Source organism: Grampus griseus, assembly GCF_964374135.1.
Source record: "Grampus griseus genome assembly, chromosome: 20".
NCBI classification, from domain to species: Eukaryota; Metazoa; Chordata; class Mammalia; order Artiodactyla; family Delphinidae; genus Grampus; species Grampus griseus.
The window spans coordinates 22,500,959-22,521,954 of record NC_139014.1 but is presented as its reverse complement, the minus strand read 5'-3'; the positions used below and the strand labels follow the sequence as shown (position 1 = coordinate 22,521,954).

General features: G+C 42.3%; 1 protein-coding gene across 1 annotated transcript in view; it reads left to right on the top strand.

Annotated features, from left to right (window-relative positions):
* Window positions 1–20,996, top strand: part of SKAP1 (src kinase associated phosphoprotein 1) — a 274,732-nt gene that overhangs the window by 229,536 nt on the left and 24,200 nt on the right. The window contains exons 7-10 of the mRNA XM_082679184.1: window positions 1,446–1,570; window positions 4,606–4,669; window positions 6,797–6,991; window positions 15,864–15,914. Of these exons, the coding sequence (XP_082535310.1) occupies window positions 1,446–1,570; window positions 4,606–4,669; window positions 6,797–6,991; window positions 15,864–15,914 (435 nt within the window). The remainder of the gene's footprint in view (window positions 1–1,445; window positions 1,571–4,605; window positions 4,670–6,796; window positions 6,992–15,863; window positions 15,915–20,996) is intronic.

The window sequence follows — 20,996 nt, the reverse complement described above, 5'->3', positions numbered from 1 at the left end:
GCCCTACTTGGAAATGATAGCAGCATAGCTCAAAACCTGAGTAACAAGCCCCCTGTATCCTTCCAACCCCCAGCCCACTCTCAAATCCAGCAACTATAATTTCTCCCCTGAATTCTAGGCATACAAGCCAACCAGGTTTTATTTTCTTATTTTAAACCTTCAAACTAATATAACATATATGTCCTTGTAAAAATGTTCATCATTTCCCTTGCATTTAAATACTTGGTTGGCATCTCTGGATATACAACTAGGTATCACGTTCATTCGTTCAGAATCCTTCCTACTCAAGGTGAGGAAGGAGAGCAAGAGCGAGAGGCTTGGAGACTTTTATTGACCATTTTGCCGTCAGAGTGAAATAAAAGCTGGTGACCAAAGAAACAACAAAACATTTTAGTGGCCAGTTAGAACAAGGAGAGATACTTTAACAAAAAAGATTCTGGTGTCAAAAAGCACTGTTGCATGGCTCCCTTCTCGCCAGTTACTTCTTATTGTGCCCAAGACATTTTCTTAGTAAGTATAGAGTGTTTGTGTATTTCTTTTAGCTCAACCAGGTGAGGACAGATTCTTTTTCTTTTCTTTTAATATTTTCTTCCCACTGCCATCCCTCTTATCATCATCATCAAAAAGCAACTCATTCCACATGACACAGGACAGAAAGCGTCACCCAGGCACGGGGGTTCCATTCTTCTATGTGTTCTGCCTGACCACACCATGAGGACACAGAATCTTTGGGAACCAACCCCTCTTTTTCTGTTTCTAATATTTTATTTTTTTAAAAAAGAGAATGACAGGCAGAGTAGTCTCTCCTTTCACTCACTTAGGGTCCTTTTCCTTTTATCTCCTTCCTCATCATCTAATGATACTCAGCAGTACTCTGCTACTTCCCAATTTGGCCTCTTGCGAGAGGGATAAAATACTGAGTTTTAATTATTCTCCCTCTAGCATAAATTCTCACCTGACCAGCAGGAGGGGGGGAGCACTGTAGCCCAAATGCTACATAGGGCATAGGAGGAGAGCCTGGGAACTTATAATGCCCCCTTGCGCTGCTGTCCCTCCCCTCAAATGTGCTCTGCTGGCCCTGATAATAACGTTTCAGTTCTGTAATAGCCTTCAAGAGCCTCACGTTTTCGGCCACACTCTCCCTGCTGTAATAATTCCTTCTTTCTGTTATTATAGATCTCTTAACATTCTAATAAATTCTCTGTCTCTGTTGTACTCTTTTGGCTAAGTAACCTTTCACGTTGCACTGCCCTAGCTTGGCAGTGATATCTGCCTTGCTGTCGCGGTAGCCTCTTCTTAAGCTTCAGTAATAACCTCTCCTTGACTGTTGTGGTTCCTCAGGGATGTAACAGCTGTTTCTGTGCTTTTATTTTACATCCAGAGAAGATGCCCTCCCTTGGCAGTTGCATCTCTCTGGAGATACAGGGAGCTTTCCTGTCTTGCAGGCAAGCAGCCCAAAGGGACCTTTCTCATTAAGGGCTACAGTGTACGGATGGCCCCCTACCTGCGAAAAGATGCCAAGAAAGAATCCTGCTTTGAGCTGACCTCCCAGGATAGGCGCAGCTATGAGGTAGGATGAGCCGAGGCGATGGAGATCCTCATTGGTGTTGCAGTTTCGTTCCATATTGCATGTGAGTGGTGGTTGCTGTGCTGGGCGCCATCTTTTCTTTGTTACCTCTCGTTTCTTACCAAGACCTTCTCTCTTGACATGTCCTCACCTTTGCTATGTTGCCACTTTTATCCTAGATACTGCCTTTGCTTGGCTTCCGTCTCTTCATCCCTCCCCTTCTCATCTCACTCTGTAGGTGAGAATCTTGGCTATTGCAGCACACAATCTAATTCTTTATTCAGAGTCTCTAATTTCATGGCTTTAATTCCCACTCTATTTTTCAACTGCTTATCTTCACTTCCTTCCTTGAAATCCAGAAAAAGAGAAATCTGGCTATAGAGTGAAAAATAATTCATTTTCCCATATTCATCTTGCTATCCAATATAATCTTCCTGTGTGTAGATGCGTCGCATATCTCTGGAAGGATTTCTCAGATACTGGTAGCAATGATTACTGAGTAGTAATAGTGACAACTGAGGAACTAGGAGGACCTGAGTGGGGGTGAGAAAGACATTCGTCACGGTGTTCATTTTTATATCTTTTGATATAATATAAAAGGGAATATAATAGGTAATGCACTATAAAATTAAGGCAACAAAAAATGTCTGACTATGGGACTATAGTGATTTTCACCAAAAATATACTTTTACATGTGTGTATATAGATACACATATTGTTTCCTCCTTGTTGGTTATTTTTATCACAGTTTTACTAAAACAATTTAGAAAAACTTTAGCTAACTCAAGAAAAAGAGAAAAGCCATGCTAAGGTTAATATTGAGTAACGCTTTGACTCTTCAAGTTTTTCTCAGCACTCATTCTTTTATGTTTCTACAGTATCATAACCCTTATTTTGATAAGATGACCTAGGTCTTAATTATGTAATTTCAAAAAAATTTTTAAGTTAAACTAAACTTTTCTATAGAGTCTTTTGTAGATGTATCTAAGTTATTTTTTAGTATTAAGTTCTTATTTGATTCACCCAGATCCAGATAAAAATTTATACGATAGGTCTAAAGCAGTTTCCCTAGGCTTTTTTTATAGAAATGTGTTCTTAAGAAATCAAGAATGACAATATATATTAATAAGTTTTAAACAGGAATCTAGGTTTCTTTTTTTTTTAACCTCTTTATTGGAGTATAATTGCTTTACAATGTTATGTTAGTTTCTGCTGTATAACAAAGTGAATCAGCTATATGTATACATATATCCCCATATCCCTTCCCTCTTGCGTCTCCCTCCCACCCTCCCTCTAGGTGGTCACAAAGCACTGAGCTGCTCTCCCTGCGCTATGTAGCATCTTCCCACTAGCTATCTATTTTACATTTGGTAGTGTATATATGTCCATGCCACTCTCTCACTTCGTCCCAGCTCACCCTTCCCCCTCCCCGTGTCCTCAAGTCCATTCTCTATGTCTGCGTCTTTATTCCTCTCCTGCCCCTAGGTTCTTCAGAACCTTTTTTTTTTTTTTAGATTCCATATATATGTGTTAGCATATGGTATTTGTTTTTCTTTTTCTGACTTACTTCACTCTGTATGACAGACTCTAGGTCCATCCACCTCACTACAAATAACTCAATTTCGTTTCTTTTCATGGCTGAGTAATATTCCATTGTATATATGTGCCACATCTTCTTTATCCATTCATCTGTCGATGGACGCTTAGGTTGCTTCCATGTCCTGGCTATTGTAAATAGTGCTGCCGTGAACATCGTGGTACATGTCTCTTTTTGAATTATGGTTTTCTCAGGGTATATGCCCAGTAGTGGGATTGCTGGGTCACATGGTAGTTCTAGTTTTAGTTTTTTAAGGAATCTCCATATTGTTCTTCACAGTGGCTATATCAGTTTACAAGGAAACTAGGTTTCTTATATAGTACATGTGTTTATCTTACCCTAATGGCCAGATAATAAACATGTTTTTCAGGAACAGGCATTTCAAGTTGATTCATTCAAAATAAAAAATTACTAAAGCTTGATGCTTGACTGGCCTGTTTTGTGAATCAGGATGTAGAGTTTGTTTACTTCTTCTTTTCTTTGGCCCATTGATTCCAAGTCATTACCATGGTCTGTGCATTCTTCCTCTATAATATCCTTTGGATCTGTCCCCTCTTATTTACTCCTACAGCCATCACAATAGTTAAGTTCCTATCACTTCACGCAGAGGACTAGTTAAGTAGCCTTCTAGTTGTTCTTCTGTCTCTAATTTCTCCCTATTTCAGTCTCTCCTACTCACAACTATTGAAAGAATCTCCCACTCCTTTTGCGAGAATTTACAGTGGCTCCCTATTGCCTACATGTTAAGTCTGAATTCCTAATACTCAGAGCCCTTTCATCAACTCTTCTCTGATCCTCCAGCTTCATCTGTTACTGTTCTCCAGTCAAGCTGATCTGCCTACCTTCCCTATACATCATGGTCTCGTTTCTAATCTTTGGCAGCTGGTTCTCCCTACCTGAAACGTCCAGTTCCCTCCACCAGTTTCCACCAACTCTTTTTAAAAATCCAACCAAAACAGTATTCCTTCAGCACGCCTCCCTGGCTTACCATAGGCAACGATAAGTGCTCCGTGTCTTCTCTCAACATCCAGCTGTTATCACATTCACTTACTTTGTCGTGTTCCCATGTCAAGGGTGTATGCTGTCTCCAAAACTGAGGCATTGATCTGAAGTCAGGAATTTGGGTTTGCCTTTTTTTTCCTGTAAACTGTTCTCAATAAATGCCTGATGAATGAATGGGCAATCAAATGAATGAATGCACATGAACATGAATCTGGATTCAAATCCAGCTGTCAACGTTGGGTATGCAAAATGGCTGAAGGAAAAAAATCACTTTGAGTGGGATTTTGATCTTTTTGCTAAATATTAAGCAGGCAGAGAATCCTGAGCTTTCAACTTGACTCTGCAAGTCCGCTCACAAGGTTCCTCCCCTTGAACCTCCCTAAAGGATTCACGGAAATTTTAGTGAAAGTGATAAATTAATTCACTAATTTTTCTCTAGTTTACAGCTTCTAACCCAGCTGAGGCCAGAGACTGGGTGGATCAAATAAGTTTCTTGTTAAAGGGTAAGTATTATTATTACAGGAGTAGCACTTGAGTGCATTTTCAGTTGACATTCTATTGCATGAATATAATCCACAGGCTTCAATATATTTTTATCTGCCCATTCTCCCTATCGTATCCCTCATATGGTAACAACAAATAGTGACATGGGTGAATCAGAAGGAAAAGAAACCATCAACCTGGAAAGGACCTCTGATATCATTCTAGCTCATCCACCTAACTACAGGCAAATCTGTAATATTTGTAACCACCAGAAAAGAGATGCTGAAAATCAGCTCAGCTCAATTCAGTGTCTCCTAACCCCTTACATTCTGGAAAGGAAATTCATGATACCAAAGTCATCTAGATGTGGTTCAGGGTCCAAAATCTTCTAGTTTTAGTCAGGTAGAAATCCATACTCATCTAGGTGGCCTTCAGCGACATTGGACATTAAAAACAAATTGCTGTTTCCCAAGCCACAGTCAAATGGTCCTTACTTTGGATGGGAAAAGTCCTGCCTGAAGATGTTAAATGACTGCTCTTAGAGTACCCTCTGCTGGCCAGCCTGTAGGCACAGCAGTGATAGTGGCCCAGGAAGCCTTGTCTGGGAGTGGCCTGACAGGTAGAAGTAGCCAACCTTGAGCCTGTCACCTGGCATCAGATAACCCTCATGATGGTATACATACATCATGGCAGGACCCTGCCTCTGCAGAAAGGCAGAAACACCAACTTTGTAAATGGCCCCAAGACCTAGGGAGAAGTACATCAACCTAAAAACACCAAGCCTTTTCATCTCCGTTTTTTATTCTGCTATAAGATTTTATTGTGGATAAAAAGAGGGAAGCACCGGAGCTTTAATTATGATTGCCTGTTTTACTCAGTTTATGCCTTTGCTATCACAAGAACAAACTATTGCATCTACCAAGAGCATCACGTATAATAGACTAGAACTAGGCAAACATGAACATTGATGGCGAGACCACAGGGTACACTCTCATCTAGGTGCATTGGATTTATGCGTGTAATATACCCCTAAGTGTGTAAACTTCAATAAAACTCCAAGCAGCTTTATTGAGCTGTACCCTATGGTAGTTTCAGAATCCCACATTGAAGAAATTATTCATTCCATTTTATTTTAAAACAAAATAATAACATATGGTTTAAGCCACAAATGTGTCTCTGATCCCTTCCTCCTATGAGGTGGCACCAGAATTCAGATGAAAATAGTTGCAAAATCTTTATTAAAAGCCTAATCAAGCCGAACGGTTTTATTATGTTTTGAAATGAACATCGGATGTCTCTCCATCCTTTCCTTCCCCAGAGCACCCTGCCTGCTCTCGCCCATCCTGCAGAGGTCCCTCAGCAGGGTTTCAGAGAGCACTCTGTACTACACGTCAGAGAATGAACCTTCCCAGTCCCCCATTAAAATAAAAAACCAATCTCCGTCTCCCGCCCTGTGCCCCCCAGTGCTGTAATGGCTCAACATCCTCTATGCGGTGACCCACTTTAAGGTCAGCCAGACTGTACAGTTGCAAAAGGGCATGGCAACCACATCGCTCAGCCGTTCCATTTGGTGTTGTATTACTGTTATATTTTCCCACATCCCACTTTCTCTTCCTCTTCCACTTTTGCCCACTCTTCTCTTTACAAGCAGACGTCTCTGAAGTTCTGCAGTGAGATCATGGGGGAGATGAGCGTGTGATAGCTCAGGTATCCTACAGCAGCCACCGTAGTTCCCAGGCTCTGTGTGCATCCGGAGAACCCAGGGCATCCCTCATCCTTCCAGTTTTGCACTTGACAAGCAGCGCGAGGCACGCTGGCATTTCCTCTTCTGGCCTATTTTCTTCCCTTCACCTCGTGTGCTCATTCACACACCCATACTTTTCAGGGGTGCTTCATCCTGATCAAGTTTTATCGCAAGGAAGGATTTATGTTGATGGTTTAAACCTGACGCAGTGCTAGTCTGGCCTTTTCTGTAGATTTCCTGCCACCAAGGCCCGCACTAGAAATAACAGCACTTAACCTAGTGTTTCATTTTCTTTTGACATGTTTTATTCTCATCCCTCCTCCTCCTTCTCCCTCTTTCCTTCCCTGCCTTATTCTTTTCTTTTTCTCCCTATCTTGATTCACTCTCATCTCTGCCCCAGCAGACCTGAGCTCCTTAACCATTCCATGTGAAGAGGAGGAGGAAGAAGGGGAGAAAGAGGAAGAGACATATGATGATATCGATGGTTTTGACTCCCCAAATTCTGGTTCCCAAAGCAGACCCATGATCTTGCATGGGAGTGTGGGGCTCAAAGAGCCCATGGAGGAGAAAGAAGAAGATATTTATGAAATCTTACCAGGTGAGAAATTTCATCTTCTAATTATCTTCCTCTAGTTTAGACACTCTTGACCTGGTTGAAGAATATAACTTTGACAACTCCAGAGGAAGCCAAACCTCTGAAGGAGACACGGTAGGGAAGCTTCCGTGGAGCTTCTGTGATTCCCAGCACGGAAGCTCTCCCCTGCTCTGGGGGCAAGATGGATTGATCAGGGAGTGTCTTTCATCTCTGCATGTGAAGTAATTTATTACAAATGTCAACAGGTTAAAGAGTCAAGAATACTCATGTTGGTTTTCATTGGTTTACTGCACGTTTCATCAGAATTCTCTAGTTTGAACTTATTTTCTGTGTAATTGTGAGGATAATGGAAAGTCACCTCAAATGATGAAGGATATAGACTGAAGAAATATAGATAAACGCTGACAAGTCTTTTCAGTAACACAGTAAAGCCCTGATAGAGCACAGCTCACCGCTGCCTAGTTCAGATATACCACGAATCAAATTGCATCTCTTGCTAATAAGACTAACGTGTGTCCTCTGCCCACCATTACAGCAGGTCTACTGTACGTATTTCTTTTTTCACAAAGGCGTGATAACCGGCATCTCAAAAACTGTGTAGTCATCACTGCGCCCGCACAGCCACTTCCTGTGTGGGTAACAGCAGCTGTTGAACAGTGCAGAGCACAGTGGGGGTCAGACTGTGCAAAAAAACGAAGCCTGAGCCTTTTAACTGTGAGCTAGTTAGACCATGGGAACGCTGAATCTTCAAGACCATTCAGAAGATCGCTCCTGTGGAAATTTGCCAGGAGTTCAGTGCTCTGCTGAGAAATTCAAGTTAAGCCTAAATTTATAGCAATTTAAACCTCAGTCCCAGATGAACGTAGGAGCTAAGGTGAACAGAACATTCAGGCCCCTGAAGACAGGGCTGTTTGCTAAAAAGCGTTGTCAGTAAGCAACTGGCATTTCAAGGCTTCCTAAGAAGAGGGTCCAACCCTGTCAACGCCACATTCATCTCTCCCTTGGGGAGAAGCCATGTCATTGCTTCCTGGGACTTCACCCACCCAGCCAGCCGACAAGGAGAGCCTGCTTCTTCTCCCAGCACTTCCAGCCTCTGCTAGTCCCAACTTCCCCAGCCTTTCTGTTGTGTTTTATTATGCAAATGATATCTTGGTTGAGGTCGAGCCATTTCTTGTGTCTGAAGTTAAAAAAAAAAATGATAATTTCCTCAGCAAGTCATCGTCATTAATGAAGTTTTACAAAAACAGATACAACCAAAGGAAAATAAAATTTCACAGGTGATAAATTTTTCCAATTTCCCTGGCAGAATTCGATAGGATTGTTAAATTAAGAGTGAAGGTGTCTGTTAGAAAGCAACGAGCAGTGATGGGTAATTTTATAGACTGGAAAATTGAATCAAATTGCTACATTAAAACACAGCTCCTCTGAGAATCTTCCCTTTCACAGTCTGCTCCATTGCAACAGCAGGGTGCAGAAATGGATCTAATTCACAACACTCTCTAAAAGGAGATGTACTCCCCAACTCGGCCAGAGATTCCTGGTGAGCTCACATTCCACTCACTACTGTCCCAGGCTGGGGGAGATATCCAGGTGACACTCCACTTGGGGTCACAGCTGTGGAAGAGTGCTCTGGGAAAACCTTACAGAACCACCCAGACCTCTGGGGAGCAAATAAGGGCTGTTTCATGCACCATGTTTACTCCTCAAAGGAGCAGGCAAGAGGGAGCTGATGCTCAGACACACAGAGCGAAGGAGAGTAAAGGGAAAGAGGCCTCAGAAAATATGATGGGATTGAGACCATCACCTTACCCCAGGGGGGGTCAATGAACGTATGATTGGCTTCTTAACAACCATCCTTCCCGCACCTCGTAAAATCCTACCCTTGACCATTGCAGCACTGCCCACGGTGCCAAAGTTCACACCAGTCTGGATACTGGAGTGGTCTCCAAGGGCATGGAGACTGCTCGGCTTTCTCTAGGAAAGCCACTTACCCTCTGCTCACAACAACTGTCCCTCAGAGGTGAGGAAGGCCACAGCATAGGAAAACCAGGGTCTCTTTCTGCAGGTTAGGGCAACGGCAGCCAACTTGCTTATTAAGATTCCAATGGACAAGGCTGTACCCAGCCAACAGGTTCTTTCCCAAAATCTTTCATCCATCAGTTTTTAGAGACAGCATTGAAGTTGGGATAAATTGGCATTTAATTATAATATGAATATTTCAGACACAAGTCTCCATCAGCTAGCTTCCTGTCCATGCCACTCAGCTTGTTGCTTCTGACATTGCTGTTCGTTTTGCATGTGCCACACTACCCATCCTGGAGGAATTGAGAGGGAACGTGAGGGAGCCTGACACTGTCTCCCCTCTGCCACCATCTCACAAGACCACCCACCGAGCAGTGGCCTGTGAGACACAGCATGGTGTTGCAGGTAAAAGTGCTGGCTCTAGGTCAGGACGGACCTGCTCTGCCACCTGCTAGCTGTGAGACCTCGAGCAAGTTATCTGCCCCCTCTCTCAGGTGTGATTTTCCCACCTGTAAAATGGGGATAACAGTAGTAGCTATCATAAAGGGATGCCTGAGAAGCCTGGAACTGATGCACTTAGAGCCCGGGCTTACAGGGAGCATTCAATACATGCTGGCTCTTCTCCATTTGGTGGTATTTGAATAGGAAGTGTTACCTCCTTGAAGAACTGGGAATCGGCTCATTCCCCACCTTCACCAACGAGACCTGAGACGGTCTGGTTGGACATTCTCAGCAATATGTGTGAAGCAGGTGAAACTGAAAATCCTGAACAGATGGAAAGTGGATCACGCCTTCTGCTCAGGCCCCATTTTTACTGCAAGGACAGGTGCTGGGTGGAGGAACAGTCGACAGTAAGGTTGGATTGTGCTAACATTGCATACCCATCAATAGTCAAATGACTTGAGCCTCTCACATGTGTCTCATGATAACAGGTAAATGTGCTTTGTAAATGATTTTGCTTCTCCTTCCTCTTTGGCATGGGGCCTATACAAGCCTCATTGTCTCTATGTGGAAGGCGGTGTGAGATCTCCTCCCTTCCAGAATATAATTTCAATGGGCTTCCTAGCTGAAAGAAAAATGCCTGTAACACATACCAAGTCAATACAAAAATGTTTTTTCCTAATCAAAATAATGTATGGGTCATCAAATTAAATGTACAACATCACATTAATCATGGGAAATTTGCATTTGCTACGTGGCTAGCACGCTCTTTCCCGTGAGGGAAAACCAGAGCACTGGAGGTTTTCAGCCAAGACCACAGTGTTAGTCCCAGATGATATGGTTTCAGGGTTGGTATCTGCTGGGATTTCTGAACATCCACATTGAGAATACGGGGACCCTTGATGTTTAAGATCTCTTTTGCAGTGGATTCAACTGTAGGGAACTACCAACAAAGAAATACTAAAGGAATATGTGGAAAATGGGAGGCTTTTCTGAACCCTCTCTCACCCCTCCCCAAAATCATTTTACAGCCTAGCATAGGCCCAGTTTCATGATTCAGAATTCCATAAAAGTACAGCTTTTTATCAGGTTTCTATTTGTCTGGGGCCTCAAGCCTGGAATCCAGCAAGGCACCTGAGACCACTGAAGATCTGTAACTGGGGCCTCGCAGCAGCTGCAGTGGCAGCAGAATCTGGCTGTGTTCTCTAGAGAGATTTCAGGAGAGGAAACAGAAAGAGAGACAAAGAGTCCTCCCTGGGTATTTCTATGCACATTCTGATGCTGCCCGCACTGCCCTGGAGGGTTAGTATAGACCCAGAGACCAGATTGCTTTATAATAAAGCATATAACTGGGTTTTTTTATAATTTGAGTCTGTTGGAAACAAGCATTCTTTGGAATTATTTTTCCCCCCATACAGCTGTCCAGACCCACAGGAAGGGGGAATGGTGATAGTAAGAGGTCTAAGGAAAGAAATAAAACAGACACCAAAAATACAAAGTTTATGAAAAAACAATTTCCAACTTCATAGGAAAGCAACACTCCATGAGGGGAACATCAAAGAAGAGTCAACGCCATCATCAGGCCCCTTCTGAGCTTCTTGGCCTTTTCTTCCTCTCACTCCCATGCACCCTAGGCCCTAGGCACACCGTGCTTTTGGTCAGCACCAAAACTGGAATCGTGTATTTTCTTCTACCTAGAATCCGCACCCTCAGTCTATGAAACCCAACACATTCTGCTCCACTGTGTCTCCTCAGTGACAGCCTCCCGGAGACTCAGCTGGAATTGAGCTCTGTTTCAGCCTTTACCACAGGGATTTGTATTCAGGTCTTTCTCCTCCAATTAGTAGGTGCTCAATTATTATTTGTGAAATTTAATTCAGTACATTGCAAGTGTTGCAGTTACCACAAATTGAGTTTAATATCTAGTATATCAAGACCATACCATGGAGATAGGATGCAAATATTTTGAGGTAACAGTTGAGATTCCCAACTATGCAACAGAGAATTAAATGGGTTATTAGCATCGTGCTCGTATTTGCCATGTCGTCTGAAGAGGTGCTGTAGCATCCATGGATTTATATCTACGTGTGCCGTGGAGTGGCTTCTATTTCCATTTTTTCGCATGTTCCCTTTGCACATGTATTTCTGCTGCATCTGTCACCAGAGCACCTTGACATCTGGTTGCACACTGATACATTTGGCATTTTTTAAGCTTCTGTCACTTTGCTTTATTTGGGAGAAGTGACTTCCCTCTTTCTTATCTAGTCATTTTTTGAATTTTATTCCCGGTTCAGCTGATGTAAGAGCAGCACTTCAGAAAGGAGCCAGGTGTCATGGGAAGCTGGCTCCTCTCTGGGCCCCCGAGGTGGAGTCAGTGTCCTATTCCTCTCAGCCTCTCATTAATGTCCCTGACATTGTGCCAAGAGTGTTGATTGAAATCAACTCTCTGGATGGTGATGCTAATTTGTGATACCCCATGGTTCTCTTACATGTTCACACAGTTAACAGAATCTTCCTCAACTGTTTTCCCAATTGAGATGAGATATTTGGGAATCAAGTAGAGTATTTTATGTAATAAGTGGTCAGTAATCTTTAGAGGTTAATTTGTTTAAAGCCTATGTAAGGTTGGGGTCTCATATGCCCTGTTAGGAGCAAGGACCATTATAATCTATTACTGTGTAAAGTTGAGCTAGCACATAAATTTTACTTCCTTCTTAAATGAAGATGTATTTTAGCAGATGTCACGCTAAAATGCCTAATAATATTCTTATAGAGAAGTTCAGCAAGCTCTTTAGCCTATAAAACATATTTTTTTCAAAATAATCTTTTTAAAATTAAAGCCTCAGGACTTCCCTGGTGGCACAGTGATTAAGAATCCACCTGCCAGGGGCTTCCCTGGTGGCGCAGTGGTTGAGAATCCGCCCGCCAATGCAGCCACTCGCTGCAACTAGAGAAAGCCCGTGCACAGTAACGAAGACCCAACACAGCCATAAATAAATAAAAGAATCCACCTGCCAATTCAGGGGACACGGGTTCAAGCCCTGGTCTGGGAAGATCCCACATGCCACGGAGCCACTAAGCCCGTGCGCCACAACTACTGACACTGCGCTCTAGAGCCCGCGAGCCACAACTACTGAGCCTGCATGCCACAACTACGGAAGCCCGCGCACCTAGATCCCATGCTCCGCAATGAGAAGCCACCGCAATGAGAAGCCCATGCACCACAATGAAGAGTAGCCCCCACTCGCTGCAACTAGAGAAAGCCCACGTGCAGCAATGAAGATCCAACACAGCCAAAAATAAATAAAAAAATAATTAGTTAATTCATTAATTAAAAAAAAATAAAGGCTCACCTTACAGATGAAAAAAAGAGAGAGAAATTTGGCTGTTTAACCCCCTTTTGTGAGCAAAGAGCCTTTTTTTCTGTTGCCATATAATCAGTTTTCTTGACTTTGGAGTTTGAAAAATACCAGTTTGATTTCACTGAAGGATCCAAGGTAAATTGTATGCCTCTGTGTGTATGGGGCCCTCTGAAGCTGGGAGGGTACTGAGAGGTGTGCCTTTCACATGCAGTTGTAGAGGGCACTCTCCTCACCAGATGATGGCCCCCATACTCGCTCTTTCAAAGGCCGCAGAGGCACAGCACCCAGCCTCTCACTTCAGCAGCTAGGCTTCTTGACTGGAGCCCACTTTCAGCCACCCGGGAAGGACAACGTTAGATAGAACAGATGTAGGGACTGGAGCTTCCCGGTTCACATCCATCACCATAGCACTTAGTAATGGTGGCAAACAATATATAAGATCTACGGCCAACAGTCTGCTTTCTTTCTAGGTGACTCCACAGGCGCAACGGAAATCAGAGTATCTGTTCTGGAATTGAACTGCATAAATAAAGCAGAGTTTTATTTTTTCCACTTTTGTATCATGACTGGATTAAGTGCTGTTGCCTGAAAGGATAAAGGAATCAAGTTTTAGTTTTCATTTTTATCATTGCAAATACATTTACATTCTCCTATTTTACAAATGCAAAAGCAGGCAAGCCACTTTCAATAATTTATTTTAAAATCAATGCTAATGAGGTTATGTCTCGTCAGTGGCCGAGTTTTACAATAAAGTCTGATTTATTTAGAAAAGATCTTTGGTGTAGCTTCCCATCTAATAGTGGTGGGAAGGAGGTGGAGTAGCAGGCACGGTGACCCTCCAACTTCGGATCCAATTTGTAATTCACAGCGGAGATCTGACCCAATTTACATTGATTAGAATTGGGAGGAAGAGACATCTGCGCAGAGACAGCAAAGGCAGAATAAACCCTCTCTGCAAAAGTGCCTAAGCACAGCAGATTACTGGTCTTTGTGATTAAGATGTTTGATATCAGCAAAAGAGCTGTTCTCTGTCCAAATTATTGGGTATCTCTAAAACTGAGGACGTACCAGCTCTTCTTTGAATGTTTTCAATCCTGTGAAATTGGTCCCACGTCAAAAAGGAAAAGCATCATAGCAGAGGAAGGAAGGAAGTGGGCAAGTAATAAGACAATGTGCAAAGAATGATGTTTAACATGATTTATTTCAGCGTGATCTATTTCCCATATTTGATTTCACTCCTCCATTAGGAACACTACAGGTGGTAAGTAGGAAATTGTCTGCTGCAAGGTCATACGTGGAGATAAGTAGAGTTGAGTCCTTTTCCCACAGAATCTTATAGGGCAGATATATATTTACCTATATCTATATATAGAGAGAGATAGATATCACATATCACTTTTTCTTTTTTTTTTTTGGCTGCGTTGGGTCTTTGTTGTTGCGCGTGGCCTTTCTCTAGTTGCGGCGAGTGGGGGCTACTCTTCCTTGCGGTGCGCAGGCTTCTCATTGCAGTGGGTTCTCTTTGTTGTGGAGCACGGTCTCTAGGGCACGAAGGCTCAGTAGTTGTGGCTCATGGGCTCTAGAGCGCAGGCTCAGTAGTTGTGGTGCACGGGCTTAGTTGCTCCAGCGGCATGTGGGATCTTCCCAAACCAGGGTTTGAACCCATGTCCCCTGCATTGGCAGGTGGATTCTTAACCACTGCGCCACTAGGGAAGTCCCACATATTTTTAAATCTTGGTAATATGACTTATTTCCCAAAGTATCAATCCCAACAACAATATTAATTTTAATTTTTTCAGGGGAGCTATATCATTTTGTATGTGAAATCAATTTCAATTCTTTAATGCTCTGTAGTGTTTTCATATATTTTTATGCCGTTTCTTCTTAGTTATGAGCTTAGAGTTTACTTCCCCTAGTCTGACATACCAGAACTCATGTTGTCCTATAAACCTTATATTTAAGGGGGGAGGGGGGCTGCCCCATTCCATCGCCTCAAAAGTTCCATTTAATGGCATAACTATGGGCAAGCAAGACAGGTAAGTGCCCTAAGATCCACAGAGAGAAAGGAAAGTACATGTGGCTGGAAGAAACTGAGTATTCAGCCCTCAACATGTTCCTTTTTATGCCCCATTCATTCCATGTGTGTGTGTGTGTGTGTGTGTGTGTATGTGTGTGTGGAGGGTGTAATGATGAAAAGGAGAACAGCAAGTATATTTCTGTGCATTTTACCCCACATATAAAATAGCTTAATATGATTCTGGTACTCATGCTTTCTTGATAAGGACCCAATTCCCATGTTATCAGATAGTACGAAGTCTGGGATGAAACAGCTTAATGAGGGTAAGAAACTTAGGCCAATCATGTTGTGACTTTGACCATATAAACACTTGAATGGAGTTAGAAAATAGCATTGACTTAGGATTCATTGTGTACCTGCCGTTCATTCCAACTGCCCTCAGGAGCTTCCACTCTCATGAATGAAGCAGGCTGAATAACAAACAAGAGTGAAAAGATAACTACAAGCCCCAAGTACTAAGAACATAAAATTGTGGACATGACCAGCTTCTGTGACAGCTGAACAAAGCTTGGTACATTAAGGACTAATTAATCACAGAGGGTTTAAACACGTGCTTAGCTTCACACACAAGTTCTGGATGCTTACGTGGAGATAATACATTTTGAAGAGAATGCTAGAATGGGAGGAGAAATAGGGTTTGAGGAAAAAGGATTAGGATCCTAGTAATAGGCACCTAAATAATCCAGTGGATCGGAAGCTCCATAGGGCGGGGACCCGGCCAGTCTTGTCCATCACTGCATCTCCAGTTCCTAGTGCAGTGTCTTGCGTACAGTAAGCACTTAAAAATGTTTGTGAATGAATGAACAGAGATGGAAATAAGAGAAGGCCAGTTGAAGGTAAGAGATGATTTTTTTAAAAATGGTAATTATTGCCTTAAAGAAGAGAGTGTGATGAGCTCAGAGAAAGAAAATCTGTCAGTACAAATAACAGACTACTGACCGCTAATTGCTAATGCTGATCGTGTTTATCCCCGCAGATGAAGAGCATGATCTAGAAGAGGATGAGAGTGGTACTCAACAAAAAGGAGGTATGAGACCTTCAAAAATGTACAGGTGCTGGATAGGACATTCGGGCTTCCCACTGGAGAAAGCACCTTTCTCTGACTACAAACATTACCAGACTCGCTAATTAAGAGGGTAACTGGTGTGTCGACCTCAACAGTCCTGAATAAGATGACTGGACAAGGAAATACCTTAACTTTAAAAGCAGCTACCCATTCACTTTAATTAATGTTCCCAGAACTGCTAAGATTTATCCTAGAGAGGTGGGAAGCCAAACCAGATATTTATTTTTTTCCTATCAGTATTTCTTAAATCAGTACAGTGAAAATAGAATTGTCTCATCTCTGAGAGATCAGAGGATTGAGAATGGAAAGAATAGAAAAGTCCCTATCTGAGAGGCCCGGAGATTGCAAGTTCAGAGGGGAATGGAAATGTGTCAGATCTGAAAAGTGAACATGGGGTGAAGGATAGAATTGCTTGGTTATGTTGACTTCTGATGGCCTGGTTTGATTCCAGGCACATTTGGAAATGAATATGTAACAGCTTTGTTGAATACAAAATTATTTCTTATTCATCCCAGACTGTTAACCATGTTTCAGTCTGTTAGTGAGCCCATCCTTTCTAAGGTCAGATGCCCCTCTAAAGCCTCCTTAAATGGACCAAGGACCTAGTCTGTCATTGTCTGTAAAGGAATATGTGTTGCAAAGGCCACCTCAAGGACATTCATTCCATCAGCAGAGCCTGAAAGTGCCTGATTTAGATACTGGCTGACTTTTTCTTAGAAATTCTATGGAAGTTTTAAGCCTAGGGGTTCTTGCCCTCTTCCTGTCCTGCTCCCCCTCTGTTTCTCCAACCTCCCCTTTTCCCATTCTCCTCTCTCTTCCTTTCCTCGTGCCTTTTCTTCTCTTCCTAATCCATTCAGCAAAGCCCCTTTCCTTGGTTCATTCTCCATGGGAAGAGAATGTGTAACAGGTTTAGTGAAGGACCCAACTTCATAAACACCCAGCTTCTCGTGAGGAGAGAAAAGACAGCAAAGAGGCAGCATCAGAATTCATGTGCCAAAGCCAGAGAGAGAACTGAGGCAAGTATGACAGGAATGTTAGTGTAGTTTCAAGTAAGGACCTCGTGACAGTTAACACATATGATTAAGTCCATTCTGAATCTTAGTTTTTACCGTTCTACTTGCCGTACAGAATTCCAACAAAAAAATCTGTTTCCTGACCGAGCCATGTCCCACATATGTCTCTTCTCAACCAACTTCCCTTGCTAGTGCAGGAAAGAAGCACTTCATGTGGACAGCTTGGGTGGAGTAACTAGAAGCTTCCTATGGCCAACTTTAAACTCCTTTGGGAAGCAGCAGTCTTCTGGCAAAAGCCTAAAATTCAGTTTCAGACGTCTCCCTCATCTTTTTTCTTCCTTCCACCCCTCTTTCTAAGGTTCAATCTGAAGAGTGAGGAGAGATTTATTTCTTAACTGTTCCAGCAGCTATAATTCAAGTACACTTAAAAAAAAAAAAAAAAACCCTTTGTTCCTCATGCTTCTTGCCTCCAAAATCAGTGTTGTTAAAGTGTCGTGAGCTCTAAGTATGTTTCTATGGTTTATACCTCCCACCAGTTATAATGATTGGTGACTTCGTGATTAAAAAAACAGAGGAGGACTTTTCCCTCTCGCTGCAGAATCTGAGGCAGGAATTTATATTATCTGTGTTTACTTATTTATTTATTGAATTTACATGGTGCCTTTTCTACAAAGGATCTATAGAAACTGCAACAAATATGTAACATCCAAATGTCATCCCTTAGCTTTAAAACGATAAAATACAGAGGTTCAAGGGATGGGTAGGCCTATAAAAGGCAGGGAGCTCCAGGACAACGTGAATTCTTCTGTAATAGGCAAGCTACACAGGTTTGGTTCACTTGGGCAAGTCAGGTGTCACATGCCCTTTGAGAGGGAAAAATATTTTCTCCTAAAAGGTACCATGGCTAGCAGGGTCACCTTTAAAATCCACATACTTTTCTTCACTATTCCAGGGATCCTTTTCCTGGAATGCTGTGCTTTTCCCTGATGGAACTGCGTACATTTTTAAAGCCCAGCTAAGAGCTTATCGGAAGAGGGGAAAAAGGAATTCAGTTTATCCTGATTGGGTGTTAATGACCCTGTAAGATGTAATTTCTTTTATTTTGTTCTGTTACCTAGAAAATCTATCACGGCCTTGTAGTATTGATTATTCAATCTATAAAGAGCTCGGTTTACAGCTTGACTGTTAGTAACAGGGTTATTCTAATGAGTGACTCTTCAACACCTCAGATTTTCGCTAAATTCCAACCCATCAGCCTAACAGTCTAACACTAAGTGTCTTTGGTGATGACAGCTTATCTCCCTTCCCTATCACGAAAAGGCATGTCCAGGTAACCAAAACTAAAACTCATTCTGTGCTGTCTGTATGAAAACGACTGGCCGTTTGCTTGGGTATGCCATGAAAAATAAAAAGCAGAGCTGGAGGCACAAATCATCCTTAGATACGTCAAACCTCTGAGCAAGAAGGATCTTGAAACAGGTTGCTTTTGCTCTGAAGTTGTAGGCAAGCTCAGCCAAGGGGGCAGCCCATGTTCACTCATTTCTGCAGGGCAGAAAAATGGTTGCTGATGAGTGTTCCATTTCTGAGGCATTTTTTCCACTTTAGTGGCAGCCAATGGAGTGAACTATTACACAAAAGAAACAGAGGGAAGCCACAGAGGTATTTGCAGCTCTTACTTTTTGAAACCCATTTCCCAAGACACATGTGAGTGGATCGTCACCCAGCTATAACTTTGGCCCAATAAAAGGAACACAGGAGATGAAAATTAGGATCTGTGAGTGTTCCCCACTTCAAGATCATACTTATAACATTAAGGACCATAGTAATTTCAAAACTCAAAGACTAAAGGGCTATGAAAACAAGCAAATAGTATTATTCAGTTGCTCTTCCTGTTCTGGCATCAAAGTCAGTGGAGCTTGGCAAAATGTTTTATGCCTTTCTTTCTGAAATGGTTAATAAGGTATCAGGCTGAGTCTGCTTTAATGGACTGAACATGGTGGCCTTTCTGGCCTGGCCTAGAGAACATTTCAAGTCCCTTCCAATGGGCCATTGCCTTGGCCTTCTTTGTCCATTTCTCATGCTCTAGCAAGAACTGGCTTTATCTGTCTTCTCCTTTTGTCTCTCTTTTCTATAATCTGTTAAGTAGTTATACCCAGGGCCACATTGGCACAGTCCTTTTGCTTATCAAGAAAATGTAAACAACATGCTGACTTGCCTTTTTTTTTTTTTTTTTTACTTGCCTTTTGCCTCTTTTCCTTGGTCACAGCTTGAATTCTGGAGCTACCCAATATCCCCCAAACAGAAGCCCAAGGTGACATATGAACTCTGGAAAGAACGTAGTCAGGCTCTGTTGTCCCTAAGGAGGGGGAAAGGCAGAATGGTGTCTGCTCCTTTCACCTTAGAACTCTTCCCGTCATGGAGACTCATTTTCAAATATTGACTCTGTCAATAGTAGCACCAACTTGGCCTCAGTTACAGGAGAAATGACTGTCACTGGTTATAAAGACTTGGTGTGGAATGACAGATGCTTTGCAATAAATACCTAGAAAAGAGAGAAAAACAATATATTTTTTAACTTGGTCTGCTACTAGTCTTCCTATGACATTTTACCTGCTGGGAGCATAGCTTCTCTTACATGGGATAAAGAAAATAAGACGCTTCCCCCCTTTTTCTTTCTCTGGAAAGAGTCCTCCTCAGCTCTGCTGGCAACTTAAATGCTGTGACCATACCCATGAGCTTCTCTATCATTGTAATTGTTGTTAATTGTTATAACTGTTTTAGTTATTAGTGGTGTCATTATTGCTCTAGGTCCTCTGTCTGTTTTATGCTGAATATATTAGTGCTTTTCTTTTGAATTACCAGTCTTTATTTAGGGCAGAGTTACGTTTTTTGGAGAGACGTTGAGAAATGCTGGCATTAAGCTTTATTCTTTTGTTTTGCATTCCAAATGGACAGACTGGAAAAAAGTAATTAGATGGAATAATGTCCTCAAAATGAGAATGAGGATGTTTTGAATTAATTAAATGGTCAGAATGCTGCACTATTTCTGATCTCAGACTGCTGCCAGAGGAGTGTAAACCTAAAGGAACCTCAATCCAGCCCATAGAGGCAATCCTTCCTCTCAGGCTTCCAATTCCTTACTGATCTAAAGACATCAAAGTCTCCTCATGCTTCCTCTGTTCATAGGACATGCTGGGCAAGTTTAGGGAGAAGCTGGACTGGCCCAGCAGACCTCCCAGCCTTCAAGCTCTTCCTGGGGCCAAGCTTCAGGGATAAAGCCCTCCTTGGCCTTACCTCTTCACCTCTTCAAGGTTTGATCAGGCTTTTGTTTTACAACTAAAGCTTCAGGGAAACCTCCTCTGACCCCTCAGACTAGGTTAGATTCCCTATTATACACAAGACCCTCAACTTCTCCTTTGCAGACATATCGCAATCATAAATAAATAAATAGTTGTGTGACTGTTTCATGGTGCCTCCACTGCTGGATGGCAGCCCTAAGGGCAGGGACCGTGTGCGTGGCTGATGCAGAATTCCCAGCATCTAGCATAGTCCATGGCACAGTAGGTTCTGTGTACATGTCTGTTGAAGGATAAAGAATGAATGTAGTGAAGTTGTGTGCACACATATACCTAAAGCCAATCACATGTGCTAAACTGGGAGTCTGCAATACAGAATCCAATCTTGTTCACTTGAGACGTTCCTCTCCCTGGTCTCTTTAATACCAGAATACCTCTGTTTAGATAGCAAGTCCAACCTCTTCCCCATTTTTAGCCCTTCATTCTGCTTATTTTCCAAAGCAGCCTTGTTATGCTTCTGACGATTCCAGTTCTTGGGCTAGGCTAAACTATCTCCTGGATTCCTGAGCTCTATCTTCTTTAGGCCTTTAGCTTATGAAAAATTGAAGGCATCTTCTATCTTTAGTTTTTCTTGGAAGGCTTTTGTTTTTCTGCTAGCTTCTTGCATTCCCTATGATCTGTTGTGCTTTTAGAATAGCTTTTTTTCCAGGTGTTCTCCCCAGGTGTCTTAGATA